The following is a 24,191-nucleotide window of genomic DNA, read 5'->3' on the forward strand; positions in this document are numbered from 1 at the left end:
ACCCCTCTAGTTAGAAGTAAAAGCATTCAAAATCATATAAAACCAGCCTGCAGTTAATATTGCACAGTGTGTCTAGGTCTGTCACACAAAAGAAAGATGACAAGTTTGCTGCAATAAAAATTCCATGCTTAGAAGACTAGGGCTGCTGCCTATTAGTCTTCATTACTTTGCAGTCTTCTGACAACTGCAGCAGGCTGCTGAGCCCCAAATGGGGTCCATAATGTGATCTGATGATATATGAAGAGCTGCTAAAGGGAGCCTGAACCATCCTAGCCTATACATTTTAACAGTTCCTTTTTACTGAGAGCCCACTTTACCACAGGACTTCAAAAATCTGCTGCGTCAGCTATGGGTGCAGTAAATCTGCCAACTGCTCCTGCAACCACATCATTTTACACTGCCTACAGCAGCCAATGTAATGAGTCAATAATAAACTAAGGACCTTATAGGCCATGAATAGTTGGTTTACACTGGCAGATACAAGTTTAGGCAAAATCTCTTAGACAAATTATACAAGAGAATCCCTTCTTTATGTTCTCTCAGAAGTAAATGATATTACTAAGGGGTTGTGTTTTTTTGGTAACAAATTTTTTTTTAGGATTTTATTTATATATTTGAGACACAAACCGAGAGCATGAGCGGGAAGGGGGGGCTAAGGGAGAGAGAGAAGAAAGCCGACTTCCCACTGAGCAGGGAGTCTGATGCAGGCCTCCATCCCAGGACACTGAGATCCATGACCTGAGCCAAAGGCAAATGCTTAACTGACTGAGCCACCCAGGTGCCCCTAGATACATTTTGATATGTAGCCATTTTTAACGTGAACAAGTACCTACCTTTCAGTTGCTGATATAAGGTAGCATTTTCAGGCCAAGGCTCTGCAGCTGTGGAAACAAGGCAGTGATAATTAGGTACATAGGGCAAAAACATACCAACAACCAAATTAATAAGCACAAACATTTGCCTAGAGCATTTAATTAAAGTCAATTGCAAAGGTTACCTTAAATACGGCAACTAATCATACTACCTTAGGTTGCATGGTATCCTGTATAAGAGGATTAGATAATTTCTTTTAAGTGCATGTTTGGTTTATTATTTGGTAGGGAATAGTGTTGTTATTGTTGTTGTTCTTTTAAGTGCATGTTTGGTTTATTATTTGGTAGGGAATAGTGTTGTTATTGTTGTTGTTGTTGTTGTTGTTGTTATTGTTTTGACAGAAGAGGTGGAAGACATCTTGCCCAATCAAAAGTGAAAATTTAAAAACTAAAACAGCCTATATGCTACTCTTCCTTTAGCTTCCAAACACAGACATTCCAAAATGTTACTTATAAGATACTTAATTTGGGGGTGCCTGGCTGGCTCAGTCAGAAGAGCATGTGATTCTTGATCTCAGGGTTGTAAATTCAAGCTCCACACTGGTGCACAGATTACTTAAATAAATAAATCTTAAAAAAAATAAAATACTGAATTTGATTCACTATCAAAAAAATAGTGAAACAATATATTTTACTATAAACTTTATTAACAAAGTCAATTTTCAAACAGGTTAACACTATATTAAAGAATCAAATATATCTCTTTCAGGCTATGCATCTTTCCTTCTAAGCTGGTAGTATTTAAACATACAGAAGAAGCCTGTTGTATTATAGAACATTCCATTACCTTGAACCCATAACCACCACTTCACAAAAACAAAGTGGAATAGCATTATGAAGCATTAAGTACCTACAATGTAAATAAAGTTAGTAAAACTAATTTTAGGCCTGAAGCCAGGTTTAACCATAACTCAACCTCGCATTAAGATTCACTAAACAGTCCAGGGAGTGGAGGGGAGGAACCCTTTAATTTGCTTTTACTCATACTTCAGAATGAAAAGGAAAAAGGTCATATTTTTATGAATGCTACTTTTGGTTTGGCTTGGGCTACATAAAATTAGACTCATATTTAGGGATAATACCATGAAAACCTTGAGCAAATAATGCACCATACATAATTTTGTATCCTGTTGCTCATAATATTATACATATATATAAAAGCTACTGAATTTCAACTCACATACCAAAAAGGCAGTAAAACTAAATATTTATTGTATGTTACTGTAAACGCTTAACAGAGTAGAATTTCCATAAGAACCCAATTAACCTGTGTAACATAGTTTTTAAAATAAAAGTCAAGGAAACAAAAACAAGCTGACATCAGCAAATTACTAAGAAATAACATTTTAGGATAAACTGTATGGTCAGCACACCTATACCTTTTACATCTGTATGAGAAACAGTACGATAAGGTTCATTCGTTATAAGATCCCACATCACTGAAGATACAATGATTTTTAAAAAGATTCAATTATATGCATCTAAATCTAATTAAAGCAATAAAGCATAAAAGTAAAATTTACAAAAATTTCAAAGATATTGAAACTAAGTTTCTTGAGGGCACAGATACGTACCATCTGTATATGCTACCCTGTTCTGTGTTTTGCATATGTTAACTGTGTGTAGAAAGAAAGACGGGATATTTGATTAAACCTACTACTCTGTTCCCTAAACATTCTGGCTAATCAAAGTTTTACTCAACTTAATATATTGAACTATGTTAAAGCAATGGGATGTTCTAATTAAATATTCTGGTAATTTCAACTTATGGTTAGCTAGGTCTTATATGTACTAGACATGGATTACAAGTTTTCAAAACAATGGAGTAACATATACTTAGCATTAAGCATATGCTCCATATAATTTAAGTATTCTCTGATTAATCAGAAGCTACTTTACTACTCAGCAATATCGCAGAGTTCTCATATGAGCAGCGATTTATGTGTTCCAAGTAAAAGTTAATTTATTACCACCACCACGGATTCTCCGGATCTAATACAACAACATATGTGAAAGTAAAGAAATCTTGAGACATATTACCTGATTACAAATAAAAATAAGGAAGTTGCCTAGGAATACTAAAATTCCTGTTATTAACAAGAATCTAGGGGCGCCTGGGTGGCTCAGTCGTTAAGCGTCTGCCTTCGGCTCAGGTCATGATCCCAGCGTTCTGGGATCAAGCCCCGCATCGGGCTCCTTGCTCGGCATGAAGCCTGCTTCTCCCTCTCCCACTCCCCCTGCTTGTGTTCCCTCTCTCGCTGCCTCTCTGTCAAATAAATAAATAAAATCTTCAAAAAAAAAAAAAGAATCTAAAGATGGAAACTGAGGTGAAGGGGTATGTTTTCCTTGACCCAGAATACAAAATATATCCCAACTTAGAAAATACTGTTGAAAATAAATTCTCAGAAAGTAACTCTGACAAAACATCTGATGTTATCTTCACAAATAGAACCTATCATTTAAAAAGAAAAGGCAAGAAGGTTGTTATAACCCTATAGATATATGTCCGTTTAGCAGCATGGCATTCCAGTGTATCCATGGACCAGGAGTCAAGAAATGGTACAGTATGCAAGGAATGATCAACTACCTATCTCACCCATGAGCAGCTCAAAGTATACAAACATCACTGATTTAAGTGCATCGCCTACATGAACCAGCTCAAATAATTACATTTTAAACATGACATGGGAGAAGAAACAGCTAGAGTGTTATACGATAGAGTGCCAAAAGTGAAAATCCTAAGTTGTGTGGCATGGCAATGGATCTACAAACCAACCATGCAAGTATCTTTCTAGGAAATGAACTCTATTAACTGCCTTCATAAGTAAATCCATGAATCATGAACACTGTTATCCACACATGACCAAGAACAATGCCTATTTCTTGGTTTGGATAATATTAATTGAAGTTTTCTTTACTAAGAACGCTATTACATGAAAGACACAGTCCAAAAATGCAACTGCTTCCTTATTCCTCTGTCCCAAGGTTAGGCAAGTCAATATCCACCTCTTGCTCCTGACCGTGTGAAAAAGACAGGGAGATTAAGAATTTATAATTATAGTGCTAACAACAGACCTTAAAAATCTGTAGCATTTAAAAAGAAACATCTTAAACAATAATAAAACATTTTTCTCTTACTAGTTTTACTTCCATTGACCTAAAATGTTTTAGACCATAAACTAATTCAATAGTGAATAAAATTCCATGACTCTTCTACTCTATTTTCAATTTCTACCACCAAAAACACTCCCAGTGTGAGGTGCCTTTTTAAGCTTGCCTTTGGCAAAGATCGGCCTTAGAACACATATAGAAGGTGAAACTCAAAGCTTCTGAAAAAAAGTTTGCTAGGAAATGGTAACTGAAAGAGACTGTTGTGCAATGCCATCAAGGTGCAAGACGCTGGTATCATTAGCACATCAAAAGTAAACTTTATGGCTCCCACACATCAACAGCTGGTGTGGCTCTTAGAATAAAGATCAGATTCCTCAATGTGGCCTTACACATTACCCTCTCTACCTCTCTGGCCTTCTGGCCTCATCGTAACTCCTCTCCGCCTACTCTACACTCCAGTCACACTGGCCTTCAGCCAGTTTCTGCATGCACCATGTTCCTGCCCCGGAGATTCATTTGTGCTGTATCCTCTGCCCTGGAGCTATCTTCCACTCCTACTGTGTCTCCGCTCAAACATGCTGAGATGTTGGGCTGGCTTCCTGGACGTGCTACCTGAGCAACCGCACAGGGCCGTGCTTAGAAGGGCTCCGCACTGGGTTTCATGTTCTGCCGTTAGTCTTGGAATTTTTTTTTTCTTGGTTTTATTTATTTGGGAGAGAGAGAGAGCACGAGAGGGGGGAGGGTCAGAGGGAGAAGCAGACTCCCCACTGAGCAGGGAGCCTGGTACGGGACTTGATCCCAGGACTCCAGGATCATGACCTGTGCCGAAGGCAGTTGCTCAACGAACTGAGCCACCCAGGCGCCCCAATTTTGGAATTTTTTTGAACAAAGGGCCTCATGTTATCATTTTGCACTGGACCCTACACATTCTGTAGCCAGTCCTGTCCTCAGGGAAGCCTTTATTGACCCTCCCTGAATAGTTCAAACACTCTCTTTACAAGCTTGACAGCACGCACTGTCCTTTGTACCACTTACCACAGACAGCAGTTCAGACTGATCTGAGGACTATCTGATTGTTTACCTCCCCTAATAGAACATAAACACCATGAATCCAGTGTTTATTTCTGATCTTTGCTTACCACTTCATCCCCAGAACTTAGTACCTAATCAGTAAATGTTGAATAAATGTTTTTATTATTACCACTATCAGTACTGTTATTATTCTGTACTGTTTAGGCTAACAATGCAGCAGAGAAGATAAGGAAATTACACAACATGGCCGAAAAAGGGAAACTTGACCAGGAAAACCTTAATACTACAACAAATAATACAAATATAAAAATATCAAACAGCTGCCTAAATAGTTGGCAGAATCTAATTCCATACATTTACCTCTGCACTGACCATAAACCTGAAAATGCTTCTTTGTTTCCTACCAAATGTACAGTTGCCAATTGATATTACTGTTACAGCCCTTCTAAGACTAACCCAAGGCCCTCAATTATCTGACATGTCACCTCAGTACTCCCCTTTCTACAGCCTACAACTCTAACCCAGGCACCACCACTTCTTAAAATCTAACGTCCCCATCAGGCCCAAATAGATTCAGAAATCATATGGTCAGTACTCCTAAGCTAACAAATCATGCATATTATAAAGCATACATTAAAACATAAAATAGTGTCAAAAAATAAATTGAAGTCCAAGCTTCAATACTTTCTTCCCATACACCCCACTCCACTTTGAAAAACACTGCTCTCATTAAATAACTACTTATTTGACATTTTAGCAGGGAACCCAGCTGTTCACATACCCTTGAACAAAGATGAGTCCTCCTCTATTCTAGTGAAATCATCTTTTTTGATTATGAGAAAAGGCTGGAAAAAACACACACAAATTAATGGGGGCTGGGGGGAGAGTACAACAAGACCCTCCCATCCTACCAGAGTACCTAAAATTTCCCCTACATACTTATTTCCTCACCTTTGTGACTTTGTTCAACTTCTTCCCCTCTGTCCAGAATACTCCCTGCACCACCACACACCCAAATCCTATACCTTTTTCAACACCAAGGTTAAATGCCGCCTACATCAAGGCTTTTGAACTGAACAAACTTAATTTCTCTTTTATCTATACTGTCCATAGCAGTTTGTACTTGTCTTATATCATATATTACTTTCTACTCTATTCTGTCAATATCTTATCTCTCTTTCTAAGCGGTAAGTCCCTAGAATGTGAAAAATCCTATGGTCCTGAGATTATTTATTAAAGACTTGATTTCTCAATTGCTCCAAACTGTATGTGGCATTTACAGTAATATAAGCTAAAATATGAAATACAAATTAAGCTAGATTTAATTTCTTGTATAAGTATCATTTAAAGCTAACATCTTTATTTCAAGAGTTTCAAAGAGTTTCAAACTCAAAGAGTTTCAGAAACTCCTAATAAGAAACTACTATATACCATTTTCATAACACAGCAATAACTTACTCTAAGGTACTTAGTGGACCCACATTAATTCATTATCTCAAATTAGAATGACTTCTTATTCCTTAGCAAAAGACCCATGAAAGTTTTTATTATTTTTATAAAGAAAAAAGATATTCCTATTTTATAGATATAAATAAAAGAACATCTAGAAATCAAGCAAATATCAGAGCACCTCATAGCTAAGTTTCTATGCAACAAACTTTGTTGAAAGTCTTTTACCAATTTTCCAATTCTGCAGAGGCAAAATTGTCATAGTTATTTTACATTTAGTGTCTTTTTTACCAGAAGCAACAGAGACACTTCCTAAAGTTTCAGTCTTTGGTGGAATGGGAGTTTTTTTATCCAAATGAGTGCTCTTAAATTTTTCAAAGACACTTTCTCCACTCCTGTAAGTATTTATGTTGGAGAAGAACAAAGTTTAAAAAAAAGAGAGAGGGGGTGCCTGAATGGCTCAGTCGGTTAAGCGTCCCACTCTTGGTTTCAGCTCAGATCATGATCTCATGGGTTGTGAGATCGAGCCCCACATGGGGCTCTGCACTCTGCAGGGAGTCTGCTTGAAGGTTCTCTTCCCCTGCCCTTCCCCCTACTGGTGTGTATATGCTATCTCTCTCTCTGAAACAAGTGGATAAATCTTTTTTTTTAAATAAAATAAATAAAATTTTAAAAGAGAGAGAGGATACATACTCTAGCACTTTTGAAAGCTGTAAATAAAATAAAAGGATAAATAAATAAATGTTAGAAATGCACACAGAGTAAAACAATACCCACAGCCCCCCAAAATACATATTTGCTTCTCATTTATTATCTTTAAGGTACCCACTATTTTTCAGCTTTATCAACCAATACAATATAACAAAAAAAAATCTACTACTAGTCCCTTATAACTTATAGAGAAGTAACTACTGGCCCATAAATTCACATATATACATGCTTACGTCTCTTACACATGCTACATTTTACCTGCAATATTTTCTCAAGTATCAAGTTGGGTCATTCTAGGGGAAGATAATCTATCTATGCGATTAAATACAGAGTATTCCATAGTATGAAAGTGCTATGACCTAATAAACAAGCCTAATTCCAAAGTCTATTTCTTGATGATCTAATCTAAGAGACAAGAGAAGGGCCATGGAAAGAAGTGCCCTCTTTTGTTGTTTTTTAAGTTCGGCATTCTTAATGCACAACATGACTCTTCTGGCATATGAATGTAGGTGAAGACATAATTTGTAGAATAATAGGCACTAATATTACATGCTGCTTCAGTACTGTCATATTTCCAATCCATCAAATTGATTAATGCTATAATAACTCTACACAACCCTATCATTTGTGCACTAATGAAGTCAAACCCAGTTTATCCTTAGGCAACTAGATTCCAAAAGCTCATAGACGTCATCTCTTCAGCTTCCTAAAACTATTTAGACAGTGTTATACAAAAGGAGTAAGAAACATGTATAACCTATCTCCAAATTTGGGTGGCTTTCTACCAAAGGTATAAATGCAAATACTACTGAGATAACAAAATATTAAAAAAGCATTTGGCAGCTCACAAACATGGACAAGTTACTGCAGGACACAAAGAGAAAAGAAGGAAATAAGTTTACTAGTTTGACATAATTACTATGCTGATGATCTCCGTGATATCAACACAGACACCTATCAAGTTTTAGGTAGTTATGATATAAAGCTTTCATTTAAAATAGATTTCTAAGATGTTTAGACTTTCAGTATGATGGCATGGGATTTTACCAAAACTAGAATTTTAAGAACTATGTCTTAGATTTAAAACAATTCAACCTGCAGACTACAGTACAATTCAAAGTAACACCGTATCCGAGAAAATACTGATCAAGAAGTATTAAACAGCAATGTCCCTGAGCTACTGTTTCACAGGGGATGTTTAAAGATATTACACAGAATGTATAAGCAGGAAGTGACTATTCCCACAAAAGGAGTTTAAAACCATTCTCCCATCACCTCAATAGGCAGAGATCAATGTTCATGTCAGAAAACAGCTCCTGTTGGAGAAATGAAGTACAGTGTCACGGTGCCACTTCCATTAACCTAAAAACACTGGCAGGTAAGCATCCTGTAACATGGTGGTAAGGCTAGTACTGTCCTAGTCCATCCGGGCTGCAATAACAAAATACCACAGACTGGGGGGCTTATAAACAACAGAAATTTCTTTCTCACAGTTCTGGAGGCTGGAAGTTCAAGATCAGGATGCCAGCATGGTCAGGTTCTGGTGAAGGTCCTCTTCTGAGTCTCTGACTTCTGTTCTCACATGGTGTAAGGGGCTAAGGAACACTCTGGGATCCCTTTTATAGGGGCAATTAAAATGACCCAAAGTGAGGGTACAGGAATGAATGGTAGAGCAGAATTACTATGCAAGACAAATGAGTTCTAATAACCTGCCATTCAGAAAGCAGAGGACAGAAAGCAAACAAACAAATTTCAAGAAAACTAGTAGATGGCAGAACCACCCCCTTCACAATGTTAGGCCTCAAATGAAACTAAAAAATAATGAGACTCTATCTCCTTCTGGTCAAACACTACATAAACTTCTACATAGGTAGATAATGATAATGGTGATGACAGTGGTAACAGCTAAGATTCCCCAAGACTCATAAATCTTATATCCAGAATACATAAAAAACTATTACAACTCAGTAATTAAAGACAAATAACACAATTTTTAATGGGCATAAGATTTGAACAGACTTTTCTCCAAAGGAGATGTATGAATAACCAACAAGCACATGAAAACATACTCAATATCATTAGTAATTAGAGAAATATAAGTCAAAACCACAATAATGAGATACTACTTCACACGCACAGAACGGCTATCATCAACAAAACAGAAAATAAAAAATGTTTAAAAGATGTAGAGAATTTGGGGGGCGCCTAGGTGGCTCAGTCATTAAGCGTCTGCCTTCGGCTCAGGGAGTGATCCCAGAGTCCTGGGATCGAGCCCCACATCGGGGTCCTCCGCTGGGAGCCTGCTTCTTCCTCTCCCACTCTCCCTGCCTGTGTTCCCTCTCTTGCTGGCTGTCTCTCTCTGTGTCAAATAAATAAATCTTTAAAATAAAAAAAAATTTTTTTTTTTAATTTTCTGCACAGCCAAGGAAACAGTCAAAAAAACTAAGAGGCAGCCCACGGAATGGGAGAAGATATTTGCAAATGACACTACAGATAAAAGACTGGTATCCAAGATCTACAAAGAACTTCTCAAACTCAATACACGAGAAACAAATAAACAAATCAAAAAAATGGGCAGAAGATATGAACAGACACTTTTCCAACGAAGACATACAAATGGCTAACAGACACATGAAAAAATGTTCAAAATCATTAGCCATCAGGGAAATTCAAATCAAAATCACACTAAGATACCACCTTACTCCAGTTAGAATGGCAAAAATTGACAAGGCAAGAAACAACAATTGTTGGAGAGGATGTGGAGAAAGGGGATCCCTCCTACATTGTTGGTCTCTCCCTCATAAATAAATATCTTAAAAACAAACAATAGCAACAAAAAGACAAAAACAAAAAGAAAGAAAAGAAAAAGAAGAAACATGGTTCTTAAAAAGGTTGGTACCTGGAGGAGATAATGCTAAGTGAAATAAGTCAAGCAGAGAAAGACAATTATCATATGGTTTCTCTCATTTATGGAACATAAGAACTAGGAAGATCGGTAGGAGAAGAGAGGGATAAAGAAAGGGGGGGGTAACTAGAGGGGGGAATGAAGCATGAGAGACTACGGACTCTGAGAAACAAACTGAGGGCTTCAGAGGGGAGGGGAGTGGGGGAATGGGATAGGCTGGTGATAGGTAGTGAGGAGGGCACGTATTCCATTGTGCACTGGGTGTTGTACGCAACTGGTGAATCATCGAACTTTGCATCAAAAGCCAGGGATGTGCTGTATGGTGATTAACATAATTTTAAAAATATGGTTATAAAATAAATAAATAAAAATTAAAAATTAAAAATAAAAATGTTTTTCTATTAAAAAATTTAAAAAAAAAAAAGATGTAGAGAATTTGGAACTCACACAATGCTGGTAGGAATATAAAAAGTTTGGCAGTTTCTTAAAATGTTAAACACAGAATTACCATATGACTCAGCAATTCTACTTCTAGGTATTCACCCAGGAGAAATGGAAAAAAACATATATCCATGAAAACTTGTACATGAATGTTCACACCAGCATTTCTAACAATAGCCAAAAAGTGGAAAAACCCAAAAGACCAACTACTGATGAATGAACAAAATGTGGTACATCCATACAATAGAAGAGCATCTGGCAATGAAAAGAACCAAGTATTGATACATGCTGTAACAGGGATGAACTTCAAAAGCATTATGCCCAGTGAAAGAAGCCAGTCACTAATGAAAACAAATTGTATTATTCCATTTATATGGAATGTTCCGAATAGGCAAATCTACAAAGATAGAAAGTAGATTAACAGTTGTTAGTCACATAGAAAGTGACTGGAAATGGGCAAGAGATTTCTTTTTGGAGTGATGGAAATGTTCTACAATTTGTGGTAATAATCACAACTCTGTAAATACCCTAAGAAATTGCTGAATTGTATACTTTAAAAGCATATGTAAAACTATACCTCAATAAAGTTGAGGGAAATAGAAAATTTAAACACTCTTACTGTGTTTATTGTGCACTTAAGTGCTTGATATGTTAACTATCTCACAACTTCATGAGGTAGACACTATTATTATTATTATCCCTATTTTACAGTAAGAAAACTGAGGCACAAGTATAAGTAATTTGCTCAAAGTCAAAGTGTTTTAGTAAGTAACGAGAGCCAGGGTTTGACCCCAGGGAGTCTGGCTCCAGTCAGTGAACACACAGCTCTATCAGCCCACAAATAAACACTCTTGCGTAATAATTATTAGAATGAAAGCAATTATAATCATCCTACAACAGTGGTTCTCAACCCTTAGTAATCATCATCTGTGGAACTTCATAAAATTATGTATTTCCACCAAACCCTAAACTCTGAAATTCCAATACCGTAGAAATGAGGACCAAGAATCCAAACATGCCACAAGCACTCCCAGTATATCTGATGCAGATGGTCTGTAAATACCACAAAAAAAGACTGTCCCTTGGACACAGAATACACCTGATATGATTAAATTCTTTTCACCTGTTTCATTCACTTGCCTCAGAGAATGTGGTAGTGAGGACCTGTGTGGTTTAATTTATTCAAGAAGATTTTTGTCCATCTCATTCTACTTAAATGTTTGCACGTATGGCTTAAAGCCATGCTTTAAAACATGCCTTAGTGACATGTTGCAATTTTATAGTGTTCCAGGGTAAGGCTTTAAGATTAATGAATGGAGGCCTCACTTATTTTGGAACCAAAGTGGTTAAATGATAGTTTTTCCATTAGATGTAATCAATAAGGAAAGTAAAATTAAGTTAGTCATTATGAAGCTTGAACATGAGCCATCTAAATCGGTCTATGTGAAACTGGAGATCAATTTCAAAATGGCACTCAAGGATCAATTTCATAAAACTAACAAACTTCTGGAGGTTAACAAGGGTCAAGAAAACTAATTCCCAGCATCAACAAGCCAATAACTGAGGTTAAAGGAATACAAGTTAAATGTAAAACCTTTCATTCTTTCTTAGTAAGAACACGTCATCTTCTCAAATAGTCATGTTTAGACTTTGTCACATGATAAAAATAATCGGCCGTTTTTCATTAATTTCCAATAAAAAGCAGGCCAACTACATGATAATGAATAGATATGAACCTGGTAGCCAGGACTCAAAATCTGAATTCTCTTTTAAAAAATGGTAATCTGAAATTTATAAAGAAGAAACACTGACACCATGTCTGAACTTTTCTCAGAAATGGAGATGAATATGAGATCAATAGCAGAACTATACAATAACAGCTGGTTATGATGAAAAGTGCAATTTCTGGCCAAAAAAACCCACAAAAACACAAGAGAAGACAAAACAGCCGCACACAAGTTATCAGACCTCAACAATGTTAACAATGTTAATATTCAAGGTGTGTAATAGTTCTCCAAATCTAATCCTTGAAAATTGAAAATAGATGTCTCTCAAACTAAGGAGCAATTCTCCCCCTACTCTAAATCAGACGCAATCACTGTAGTAACAGCACCTATGTTTTTAAGTATCTACTATGTACTAAACTACTCTCAGTACTCTACATACACTCAGTCACATCAAGGTAGGTGACCATTCCTTTCCAACCCCCTTCCATTCCTCCTCTCACTCCTCCCAGCTCGCCATGAAACAAATGATCCTACAGAGTATTTAATGTGTCATTACACCTTCTAAAATCTCGGCAAAACTGCAAGATTCCCCAAGAACAAAAACAAAAAAACAAGAAACAAGATAACATAGCCCAACCATCACAGAATCCCTTCATGAATAAGAGCACAGAAGTAGAAAATCCTCAGAGACATAGGAAAAATACATATTAAAGGCATTTAACTGAACAAACATAGGTTTTTATAAACTACTAGACTACCAAAATATGATAAAAAGACAAATATGAATATAAAACTCTCATTGCTCTCTAGGATCTAACTTTGTTGAGTGGGTAAGGGGGAATAGCGCACAGACGGGTTTGCAGGGAGAAGCACAGATGACTAAGATATATATAACGACTTAGAATACAACAAGTGAGGGAAACCTGAATGGCTTAGTCGGTTAGGGATTCTTGGTTTCAGCTCAGGTCATGATCTCAGGGTCCTGAGATCAAGCCCCACAACGGGCTCCATGCTCAGCTCAGAGTCAGCTTGTCTCTCCCCCTCCCCCCGCTGCGTGTGCGCATACACGCTCTCTCTTCCCCCCCCCAAAATAAATTAAATCTTTTTTTAAAAAATTAAAATACACTAAGTGAATACGGGTGGTATAGGGAAAAACATACGTATTAAAGTCAGACATATCTGAGTTCCCCTCCCAACTCTACAGCTTATTATCTGAGTAATCTTGACCAAGTTGCTTAACCTATTCTTGCCTCAACTACTTCATCTGTAAAAAGGGAAAATATTACCTCCCTTGTAACGTTGTTGGAAGAATAAAATCTGATAAATCATGTAAGTGCCTTATACAGTCTCTAGCTTACAGAATATATCAATATTTACTATTAACAGAAGTGTCAGACCAAAAGTACATATTCTGCCCGAGGAAGACAAGAAAGAATTCACAAGAAGAGATAAAATCTGAACTGGGTCCAATATAATCAGAAGTGTGCCAGACAGAAGGTGAGGGGCAGGGAGAGGAGTTGAGATGTTTACTAAAAATCTAACACCCCAATTCAGTTTGAGAAGGGAAAAAACACGCTCAGTAAAGACTTCCTAAATTACCATTTGTATTAAACAATACACCACTTTATATCGAAACCATCCATTCCAATGGATGTGTCCTACATAAGAATTAAGTTTATCAAAAGCAAGAATTGTTTTACTTTTCTAGGTAACTCAGCACCCAGCAGAGGACCTAGTTGCAAATTAGGTACTCAACCTACAAATAAATATATTCTGTAGGAAATCAAGCAGGTCTTTTGCTATCTAAAGCCTGAAAGATGCCTGACAGCAAAAAATTGCTGTAATTCTGGAAATAAACCATCAAAGCAAATTAAGGAATGATAAAATCTCAATAATATTTACAAATTCAACAGTGGAAACTCATAAATTCACTTTCTCTCCAAATTGTTTAATGGTTCCTAACAAGAGGTGCACAGCCCAATCACCTATGGAGTGTTTTAAAAATATACTTGCCCTCAAGCTGCCCTCAACCTTCACATTTAACAGGCCTTTGGTGAGAAAAAAGGGAACATGTGTTGCAAGTGCGTGCATGAGGTTTGAGAAACGCCATGCAATACAAGCCTGGCTTGTTTTAGAGAGCCCCACAGATAACTGACTGTAATGTGCAATAACACCTTACCACCTTTACACACCATTCTACCTACACCCACCTCTCATCCACCCCCATCTTGTTTTAGAACCTATATGAATGGGACTAGCCCGTTCCCAGATCTAATTAAAACAGACTCAGCTGACCCCTCTGCACCAGTATATTACCACCTTGTCCACTGTGGCATATTACGTTCTTAAAAATGGCCACAACAGTATAACCTGTCCTACAAGCTCTTCTAGAACCTCACCAAGACCCCACCTATCCCATCCACCCATCAAGGGGTAAAGTTAAATCCCCTCCCCTTTGATCTGGGCAGACTTCTAACTCTGTTGTAACCGACAGAATATGGCAGAAGTGATGCTTCAAGATTTCCAAGGCAAGGTCATAAAAGGTAATGCATCTTCTCCTTCGGTAGCTTGAACACACGCCTTTGGAGCATTGAGCAAAATGTCTGACTACTCTGAAGCTCCCACACTCCAAGGAAGCCAGGCCACATGGAAAGGCCATGTATAAAATATTCCAGAAGACAACCACAGCTGAGTTCCTTGTCAGCAATTCTTAGGCACGTGAGTGAAGAGGCTTCCAGATGTTTCCAGCCCTCAAATGTTGGATCCCTAGCCTTTGAGTCTTTCCAGATGAAGACCCAGACATTGTGAGGTAGAAACAAGCCATCTCACCTGTGATGTCTGAATTGACCCACAGGATCCATGAACATAATAAAATGGCTGCTTTACATCCCTAAGTTGTGGTGTGATTTGTATACTACAATAGTAACTGAACAGTTACAGTTTTAATAGTTACTCTTAGTTACAGATCTATCATTAAAGACAGAATTAAGTATCAATCCATCTGAATGAAGCCTCAGAACTCCACCTAAATCAGTTACCAAACTGACTCCTGACCATGCTACATTTATAAATTCCATTTACTGCTTCAGGCATAGATTTTGACATTTCTATCCTCCCTCTAGTCAGTGCCATTTTATTAACGCATTACTTGAAATTTACCTTCCTGAAATTTCACTCTCCAACTTCCTGACCACATCACCACTCCTTGACCTCCAGTCCCCAGAATTTGGAACCCAGTGACTACAATGGCTTACCTCCATCAGAAACTCTGGTCTGTCGGCAGTTGCTACATCATTCAGGAAATGAGAAAAAAAAGAATCCAAGAGAAAAATGATGTAATTATGCTAGCTAAACTCAAAGCTTACTATAATCTTTTTATAAGAAGCAGACCAGTAAAGCCATTTACCTATGATACAAAGATAATCCAAAACAGTGAATAATGAAACATACTTTATATGTGTCTTTAAACTGCACTCTATCATTTCTAAAACATTATCTCCCTTTCAAAATATTTAATATTAAAATTACTTTACCTTCTCTGAACAGTCACAAAATGACAATATGGGGAAATCAGTACAAGTATATATGGCAAGGAGTAATCTGTTTGAAAAGAAAATACATCAAGAATAATTCACAATCTTGGGGTGCCCATGTGGCTCAGGTCATGATCTCGGGGACCTGGGATCCAGCCCTGGGTCGGGCTCCCCGCTCAGTGGGGAGTCTACATCTCCCTTTCCCTCTACCCTTCCCCCCACCTGCTTGCGCTTGTTTTCTCTCTGTCTCTCTCTCTGAAGTAAATAAAATCTTTAAAAAAAATTCACAATCTCAAAAAAAAAAATAATTCACAATCTCAACTAAAAAATAAATACAAATTACCACATAGTTAACATTATATAACCAGTTCTCATCCACTAGCCAAACTAAAGTGTTAAACGGATGAATAGTAAAAATTAAATTATAACAATGTCTAATGAAAAAAAAAGTAGCTTTTACTTTTACAGTCTTATTAACATTTAATCTTTTTTTAATTTATAAAATAAAAAAATCAGAAGCTTATTATGCATGATGCCAAAACATTCCCCTATAATGTAAAGACTAATAATCAAAAGAAAAGGATGTTAACAAAAGGCCAGATCATTAAAGCATCAGCTGCCAATATTAGCTTACAGAAAAAAAATGCTGGAGAAATTATGGCCCTCTTCCCATCTAACAAATGATACAATTTATTTGTATGAAGTTCTAGTCAGTGCTCTAGTTTATCAGGTAGTAGAATAGGACATGGGGGCAATTCCATGACAATATTTAAGGATGCTATATCCCCTGGGATAAATTTACCCAACAAACTTTCTTGAAAATCCAAATGCAGTTTAAGTCATGATGAAACTTCTTTGGTTTATAAAAGTTCTTAAAGATAAAAATATATAATCAGCACAAAAACATAGTTAAGTGTATAAGCACAATGAAACGCCTTTTACGGTTTCTATTTTGCTAACGCAGTTACAGTTAATGGGAATTGCCATGACAAAATGATTGTTTTTATGAAAAGAACCCTCTTTATCACTAACCAATCAAATTTCATTTTTATTACTGATGTAGAAAAGTTCAAAACCATGATTCATTTATACAGCATACAAAAATAAGTGTTCAAGAACAGAGGATCATTTACAAAGCAATAAAAAATTAAAACGTGCATTGCTCTTACTGGCAAGGCAAATACTTCTACACATTTGCTGAATATTATAATTTCTGTCTTTGAACAAAAAATGAGAAGCCTGAATTTAATATCTCATCTCCATTCGGTATCTTCAGTCCATCTGATAACTGCTTATCAAGAAATTTCAAAAATGTTTGAAAAATGTTAAAAAGTTTGATGATATTTTCTTTCAATTTTCACTCAGGGAAGGCTTGAGCTAACGTTAATAACTCAAGTCTTCACAGAAAAAAGACTAGCAAATCTTTATGGGGTAACCAATCATCAAATCTTTTAAATAAAAAACTAAAAATCATGTAATTTCAGAGCATGGAATGTTAATAAAGCATACAAGAAAATTAAAATTCACATTATGATTAACTATGGACTACTGTAGGATCAGAAACTTTCAACTGATCTTCACATCATATCAAAGTTTTCTAAAAGGCAATGAAACATTGCCTCTGAGAATTTGGTTTCCAACCTATTCATGAATATAAGTGTACTTTGCCTCCACTCTGAAGTAGAACCTATTTTGTCTTTGCTTTTCCATCTGCCCTCTCAATTCCCCTTCACTCGTGCCAGGTGATAAGCACTATAGTATGAGACTATTCACATGACTCATATAAATGAAAGAAGATTCTCTGAAATGTGATGGCCAGTTCAGTAACTTCCCAATAATTCCTCAATGCCTACCTCAATCTCGGAGAATTCTCAGAATACTAAGCAAAACTAACGATGTATCTTTTTTTCAAGAACAAAAGAATTGAACGCATTGTATTTTAATTATCTGCTACAATCATCATCATTAGATAGTCAGGCATGCAGATATAGAGCTTTGAGTATCAGATATAATAGCTCTGACTATCACTTTCTGCATTCTCAATAAACCTTGTGAGCAATAGCATCACTTTTATTTTACAAAGGACTTTTAAACTATGTTTTCCACTTCTTTGAGCTTCTAGTACCCTTCCAAACTGCTTTTTAAAGCCCACATTTCCGGGGTGCCTGGCTGGCTCAATCTGTTAAATGTCTGACTCTTAACTTCAGCTCAGGTCATGATCTCAGGATTGTGAGACTGAGCCCCAAGCCCGGCTCTGTGCTAAACGCGAGGCTGCTTAAGATTCTCTCTCTCTCTCTCTCCCCCTTTCCCTCTGCCCCGCCCTCCCCCACCCCATGCTCGCTCTTAAATAAAATTCTCTCTCTCTCTCTCTCAAAAATAAATAAATAAAGTCCACATTTCCTGGTACTTACGTGGAATAGAGATGAAACGGAAAATATTTTACTGATGATATAAAAATAAAATGTTGTAAACATGCCTCTCCTGATAATACTTACTTTCAAGATGCTTACATATGGGTTCCATGGAACCCATAAAACTACTTTTCCAGATCATAATATAAATTAATGCTACTGCTAGAATGAAGTTATTAATAAATTTAAATAATTAAGCACCCACATGCCCACAATGAGATAAATGAAATATTGCAAGTCTTTTTTTATCCTTTATATAGTTTACTGAGCTTCTAAATAAAGAACAGAACAGATACTGTACTGATTTCAAAAGATTAATAATTACAGTATGAAATTAACTGATATGCTTAAAATATAGCAAGGCTGTGGTGAAGTAATAAGGTCATTCAGAAAGATGGTATAGGGTTACTAGAAATAAAGACACTCTGGACAACATGCTGTCCAATACAGCAAAAGAGTAACTTAAAAATATAACATCCTCAAAGGCACTCGGGCAATAAAAGTGGTAACAGAAACTACTATGTACCACTATAAACTAGATGTTTGATATGTTATAAAATATTTTACCCCTTTTACAAATAAGGAAACCGTGGCCTGGGACAGTCTGCCCAAAATCACAGAGCAAGAGGCAGAGAGCTGAACTTAGAACTCAGTTCTGTCTTACTCCTAAGGCCCGGTTCCTAACCTTTATATTCTGTTACCGAAGGAGCTTCAATTTCCTCATCTATAAAACAAGAATAATATCTATCAAACAGGATCAAATTGTTAATATTAGCAATTATGTATCTAAATCATCCAGAACAGTGGCTCAAAAAGGGATGCTTACTCTTATTATCAGTAACTAGATAATTACCAGCTAAGTTTCCTTTTTTTAAGATTTTATTTTATTTGACAGAGAGAGAGACGGCCAGCGAGAGAGGGAACACAAGCAGGGGGAGTGGGAGAGGAAGAAGCAGGCTCCCTGCCGAGGAGCCCGATACAGGGCTCCATCCCAGGACCCTGGGATCACGCCCTGAGCTGAAGGCAGACGCTTAACCACTGCACCACCCAGGCGCCCCACCAGCTAAGTTTTTAAGGCCAAAACGTCTTGGCAATGTCTAATAAACAGACTGCCACTCCATCAGAGGCAAAATCTGGTAAAAGAGAAAAACTGACAGGCAAACAGCTAACAATGATATTAATGAACACTTATGGAGTGCTTACAGTGTGTCGGACACAAGGCTAAGCATTATTATCTTTTCTCATCATCTTTAAAAAAGATAAAATTATCTTTGCCATTTTGCAAATAAAAAACCTAAGGCTTAAAAAGGCAAGTAATTTGCCCAAGGTCACACATTTAGTAAGTAGTCATGTCTGATGTACTCCAAAGTCCATCGGAAGTGTAAAAGCAAGGTGAAAGAAATGACTGATACGGCACATAGGCTGACTCAGTCTGTGGAGCATATGACTCCCTTGATCTCAGGGGCTGGAAGTTCGAGCCCCACGTTGGGTGTAGAGAACACTTAAAAATAAAATCTTAAAAAAAAAAAAGTGATTGACACTAAAAGTGACTGACACTGTGGGAGATTTCTGCTGTTTAGTGCTCAGCACCTCTCTCTCCTTTTGTGTGCATTTGATGGCTCTGTGGAGTCCTTAAGCCTGGAGCCACTTCTAGCACAGGGATAAGCAAGGGAGTCAAGGTTTGTCCATCACAGTACTCCATCCTTTTGGCTACAGTGGCTGCTCCAAATGTGCTCACACAACCCAAATGGGGATACTCAACTCTCCCCTAGGATATATACCCCAGTGACAGTAAAAAATTAAAAAGAAAAATAAAAACTTCATAATGTGGAAAATCTTACCATTAAAAAAAAAAACACCAATCAAATGAGAATTTAAAATACATAGGCTGTTATAAAAGATTTTGAAAATGATTCAATATCCAGGATTATTTTTATCCCTCTTCCAAAGTTCTAAATCAAGGATATCATCATCTAAAGATCCAAGCTATTAATTCAAAAATTAAAAATTAAGAAAATTCAGAATTAAAATTCAAAATAATTTATCCTTTCTTTCCGTATTATTAAATAACAAGAACAATTCAAAATCTTTTTCCACTTTAAGAAATTTATCCAAAGAAACTACTCAGTAGATCCACAATTATGTCTATGAAAGCACTGTTCACATCAGAGAAAAATGATATATACCAGTGACGGCTTTAGGATACATCAACTTGGCTAGACTGAACTACAGTTGCCAGAGTTCCCTTTCTACTGTTTCTGATTACAGTGAGCTACAAGGGACATTCTCTAGCAGGCTCTGGGAGGACAAAAGAGAAGCAACAGCCATTTTGTAGCATACAAACACCTTCTCCCCGTTATCCAAACACTAATTTAGGTGCTGCTGTGAAGGGATTTTGCTGATACAAATTAAGTCCCCAATCAGTTGACTTTACATTCATCTAAAGGGAGATTATCCTGGGTGTGCCTGATCTAATCTTTTGGAAGTCTTTTAACAGAGGGCCTAAGAGTTCATACACTGCAAGCAGCACCTGCTGCATATGCCTTTTCTTCCTCCTGGAGCTCCCCTTCCTGGCTGCCTACTTTGTGGACATGGTCCTTGGTTGGCCAACCCCCACAACAGCACAAGCCAATTCCCTGTGTGTGTGTGTGTGTGTGTGTGTATGTGCGCGCGCATGCATGCATGTGTAGAGACACAGATACAAAGCTAGAGCTAGAGCCAAAGCTAGAGCCTAGAGATCAAGGTCCTACAGTTTCTGCTTCTCTGGTTGAATTAATCTAACACACTAAATAACCACAAAAACGAGACTAGATAAGTAAACTATGATTTCTTCATTGAAATACTGTGTAACCACTGAAAATGATGATATGTAATGAAATACTGTGTAACCACTGAAAATGATGATATGTAATTCCATTTGCAGACAAGGAAACATCTCAATGTTATACGACAAAATAGGTTACAAAAAAGTATGTACGTTTTGTATTATTTATGTGTTGTTTTTTTTTTTTAATTTAGGGGCAGAGAACAAGATAGCTCTGCTCACCAAAGTTTTAATGATGACGGTGAAACTTTAAAGTCTAAATCTGGGTGTTATGATTTTAGGCGATTGTTATTTTCTTCTTCAGATCCTTTTGGATTACCTCATTGTCTACAATGGCCATGTACCATAATTATTATCAGAAAAAAAAAAAGAGAGAAAAAGAACCAGTTCTCATTTGGCCGGAAAAAATGTAAGAGAGACTAACAGGTTAAAATGTGCCCAGTCTTAAGGGACAAACAAGAGTTAACCAAGCAAAGTGGGCATTTCAGGCAGAGTACAGTATGTGCCAAAGATGAACTCTACAAATAGTTTAGAAAGGTAAGAATTTAAGAGAGACAAGAGATGAGGCTGAAGAGATGGACTAACTTATGGCGGGTCTTATATGCCATATGACAGTCCCGAACTAATGAAGATGTTAAAACAAGAGGAGTCACATTTGCATTTTAGGAAAATAACAATAAAATAATATAAGCAAAACCCCACTGAGGCTGCAGTGCGGAGACTGTATTGGAAGGAGGCCATACTAGAAACACGGAAACCAATTCAGACACTACCAAGGTAATCCAAGTGAGAAATGACGAAGTCCTGAACTCAGGTAATAGCAGTGGAGATAAAGAAAGTAAGCCACTAAAGTACAGTAAGGATTAAAAACTGGGGGAGTTTGGTGGAGAATACACTGATAGTAAAGAGACAAAATTGGTTCACTTAACCTGGGGAGTTCAGAGAAGTCTTCCAAAAAGATGCCTTAAGAATAAGGCTCTCAAGAATATTACAGATAGATGCAAGACGCCTTTAAACGTTTCCAAAAGAAATACCAGTGTGTTGGCTCACACCCACTGAAAGGAAGAATAATAAGCAAACACTAAAAATGAGAGCATTCATCCAAGAAAACAGATTCACAGTTACTTATTATATTTATAATAGGACTATATAGATATGTATCTCTAATCTCTTGAGGTTGACGTCTTCCAAGAAAATCAAATTACTGCCAGAAATAAAATACTCCGCATAGTTGCTTGATCTGACTCACACTTATAAGTCACTTATAAGTCAAACATAATGTTTCATATAAATTAATTATTTTAGCCACCCCTTATTTCACTGCTTGCCCAAATACAATCTTTTAAATTTTTTAAATTACAATCGTTTAAACTACACAAGTAAAATATTCTCACTATAACAATTCAAACTATTCAGAAATGTAGTTCCTCTACCCTCCACCAACTCCCTATCCTTATTACTCTGAAATTACTGGTTAAAATGAGTTGAACAGGGGCGCCTGGGTGGCACAGCGGTTAAGCGTCTGCCTTCGGCTCAGGGCGTGATCCTGGTGTTATGGGATCGAGCCCCACATCAGGCTCCTCCGCTATGAGCCTGCTTCTTCCTCTCCCACTCCCCCTGCTTGTGTTCCCTCTCTCGCTGGCTGTCTCTATCTCTGTCAAATAAATAAATAAAATCTTTCAAAAAAAAAAAATGAGTTGAACATTCTATGTTTTTCTTTGCTTACATAAACATATACAGGTTTGTATAGGGTTTATTTAACAACAATGGGTTCATACAGTATATATATTATCCTATAACTTGTTTTTACTTAGGATAATCATAAATTTCAAGCCAATATATTTAACAGGTATATTTCTTCATTTCTATTATTTGTAATAATGTGGGCATACCATAATTTTACATATATTGAGGACATTTCTGGTTTTTTGCTATTAAAATTTATGCTATAATGAATACTGCTATATATTGTTTTAAATAATGGTACTTATATTTCTATCAGATAAATTCCCTGAAAAGTTTCTGGGTCAAAGGATAGCATTTTAATCAATATTGCTATATTAAGTTCTCAAAAACTAATAATAATTTACAGACTCATCAATAGTCTGAGGGCAGATGTTTTCCCCCACACCCTTGTCAGTTCTAGAAATTATATTCATTTTTGCCCATTTGACTAAATGGAAAACTTTATCTACTTTTAGTGACAGCATCTTTTCATATGCTCATTGTCTATTTGCATTTCCCCATTTGTGAATTGCCTGTTCCTATCCTTTACTCTTGATCCTGTTTTCTTTTTCACTAATTTTTGTAGAAACTTATGTGTTTATCATATAAATCTTTTTAAATTTTTCTGCAATCAAATCTGCCAATTTTTTCTCCCAGGGATTTTGGATTCTGTGTCTTGCTTAGCCCTCCTCTGCTACCCGAGATTACTGAAACTATCTCCTATATTTTCTCCTAATTATTTTATTACAATTTGGTTTTTGTCCTTATTTTACATTTAGATCTTTAATTCATTTGGAATTTATTCTTGTGGTGTATGACTTAGGAGTTGTCCCAACACCATTTATTGAATTATTCATCTTTAAATCCCTCCTTCTAGAGTAATAGATTAGAAATAGCTAAGATGGCACACAAATGAAATTCCTAGGAATTCTTAAATTTCACTAACTGAAACAAAGTTCCAAACTTATCAAAAGTTTATTAAAAGAGATTTATCATTTTTTCTTTAGAAGAAATCACACTTTGGGACATAATGTATACAGTATACCAGAATCAGCACACAATGGTGAAATAGTTGATTTTTTTTAACATAGCAGAAATGGAAATTAAATCAATGAGCTAACTTTTTTTTTAAAGATTTTATTTATTTATTTGACAGAGAGAGACAGCCAGCGAGAGAGGGAACACAAGCAGGGGGAGTGGGAGAGGAAGAAGCAGGCTCCTAGCAGATGAGCCTGACATGGGGCTCGATCCCAGAAAGCCGGGATCACGCCCTGAGCCGAAGGCAGACGCTTCATGACTGCGCCACCTAGGCGCCCCTGAGCTAACTTTTAACATAAACAGTAAAAATAGAAATAGTCATTGTTTGAAATCTCAAGCTTATTCATTGATTCAAGTCACAAATATTTATTGAGCACCAACTAACAGGTGTTCAGGATATAATGTGGGCCAA

At 36.7% G+C, this 24,191-nt stretch overlaps 1 protein-coding gene across 1 annotated transcript in view; it reads right to left on the bottom strand.

Annotated features, from left to right (window-relative positions):
* The window catches only part of MTX2 (metaxin 2), a 64,170-nt gene that overhangs the window by 38,808 nt on the left and 1,171 nt on the right, over window positions 1–24,191 (bottom strand). Inside the window, exon 2 of the mRNA XM_040643558.1 lies at window positions 834–881. Coding sequence (XP_040499492.1) covers window positions 834–881 — 48 coding nt within the window. The remainder of the gene's footprint in view (window positions 1–833; window positions 882–24,191) is intronic.

The sequence above is a fragment of the Ursus maritimus genome, unplaced genomic scaffold (assembly GCF_017311325.1).
Source record: "Ursus maritimus isolate PB19 unplaced genomic scaffold, ASM1731132v1 scaffold_1, whole genome shotgun sequence".
NCBI lineage: Eukaryota > Metazoa > Chordata > Mammalia > Carnivora > Ursidae > Ursus > Ursus maritimus.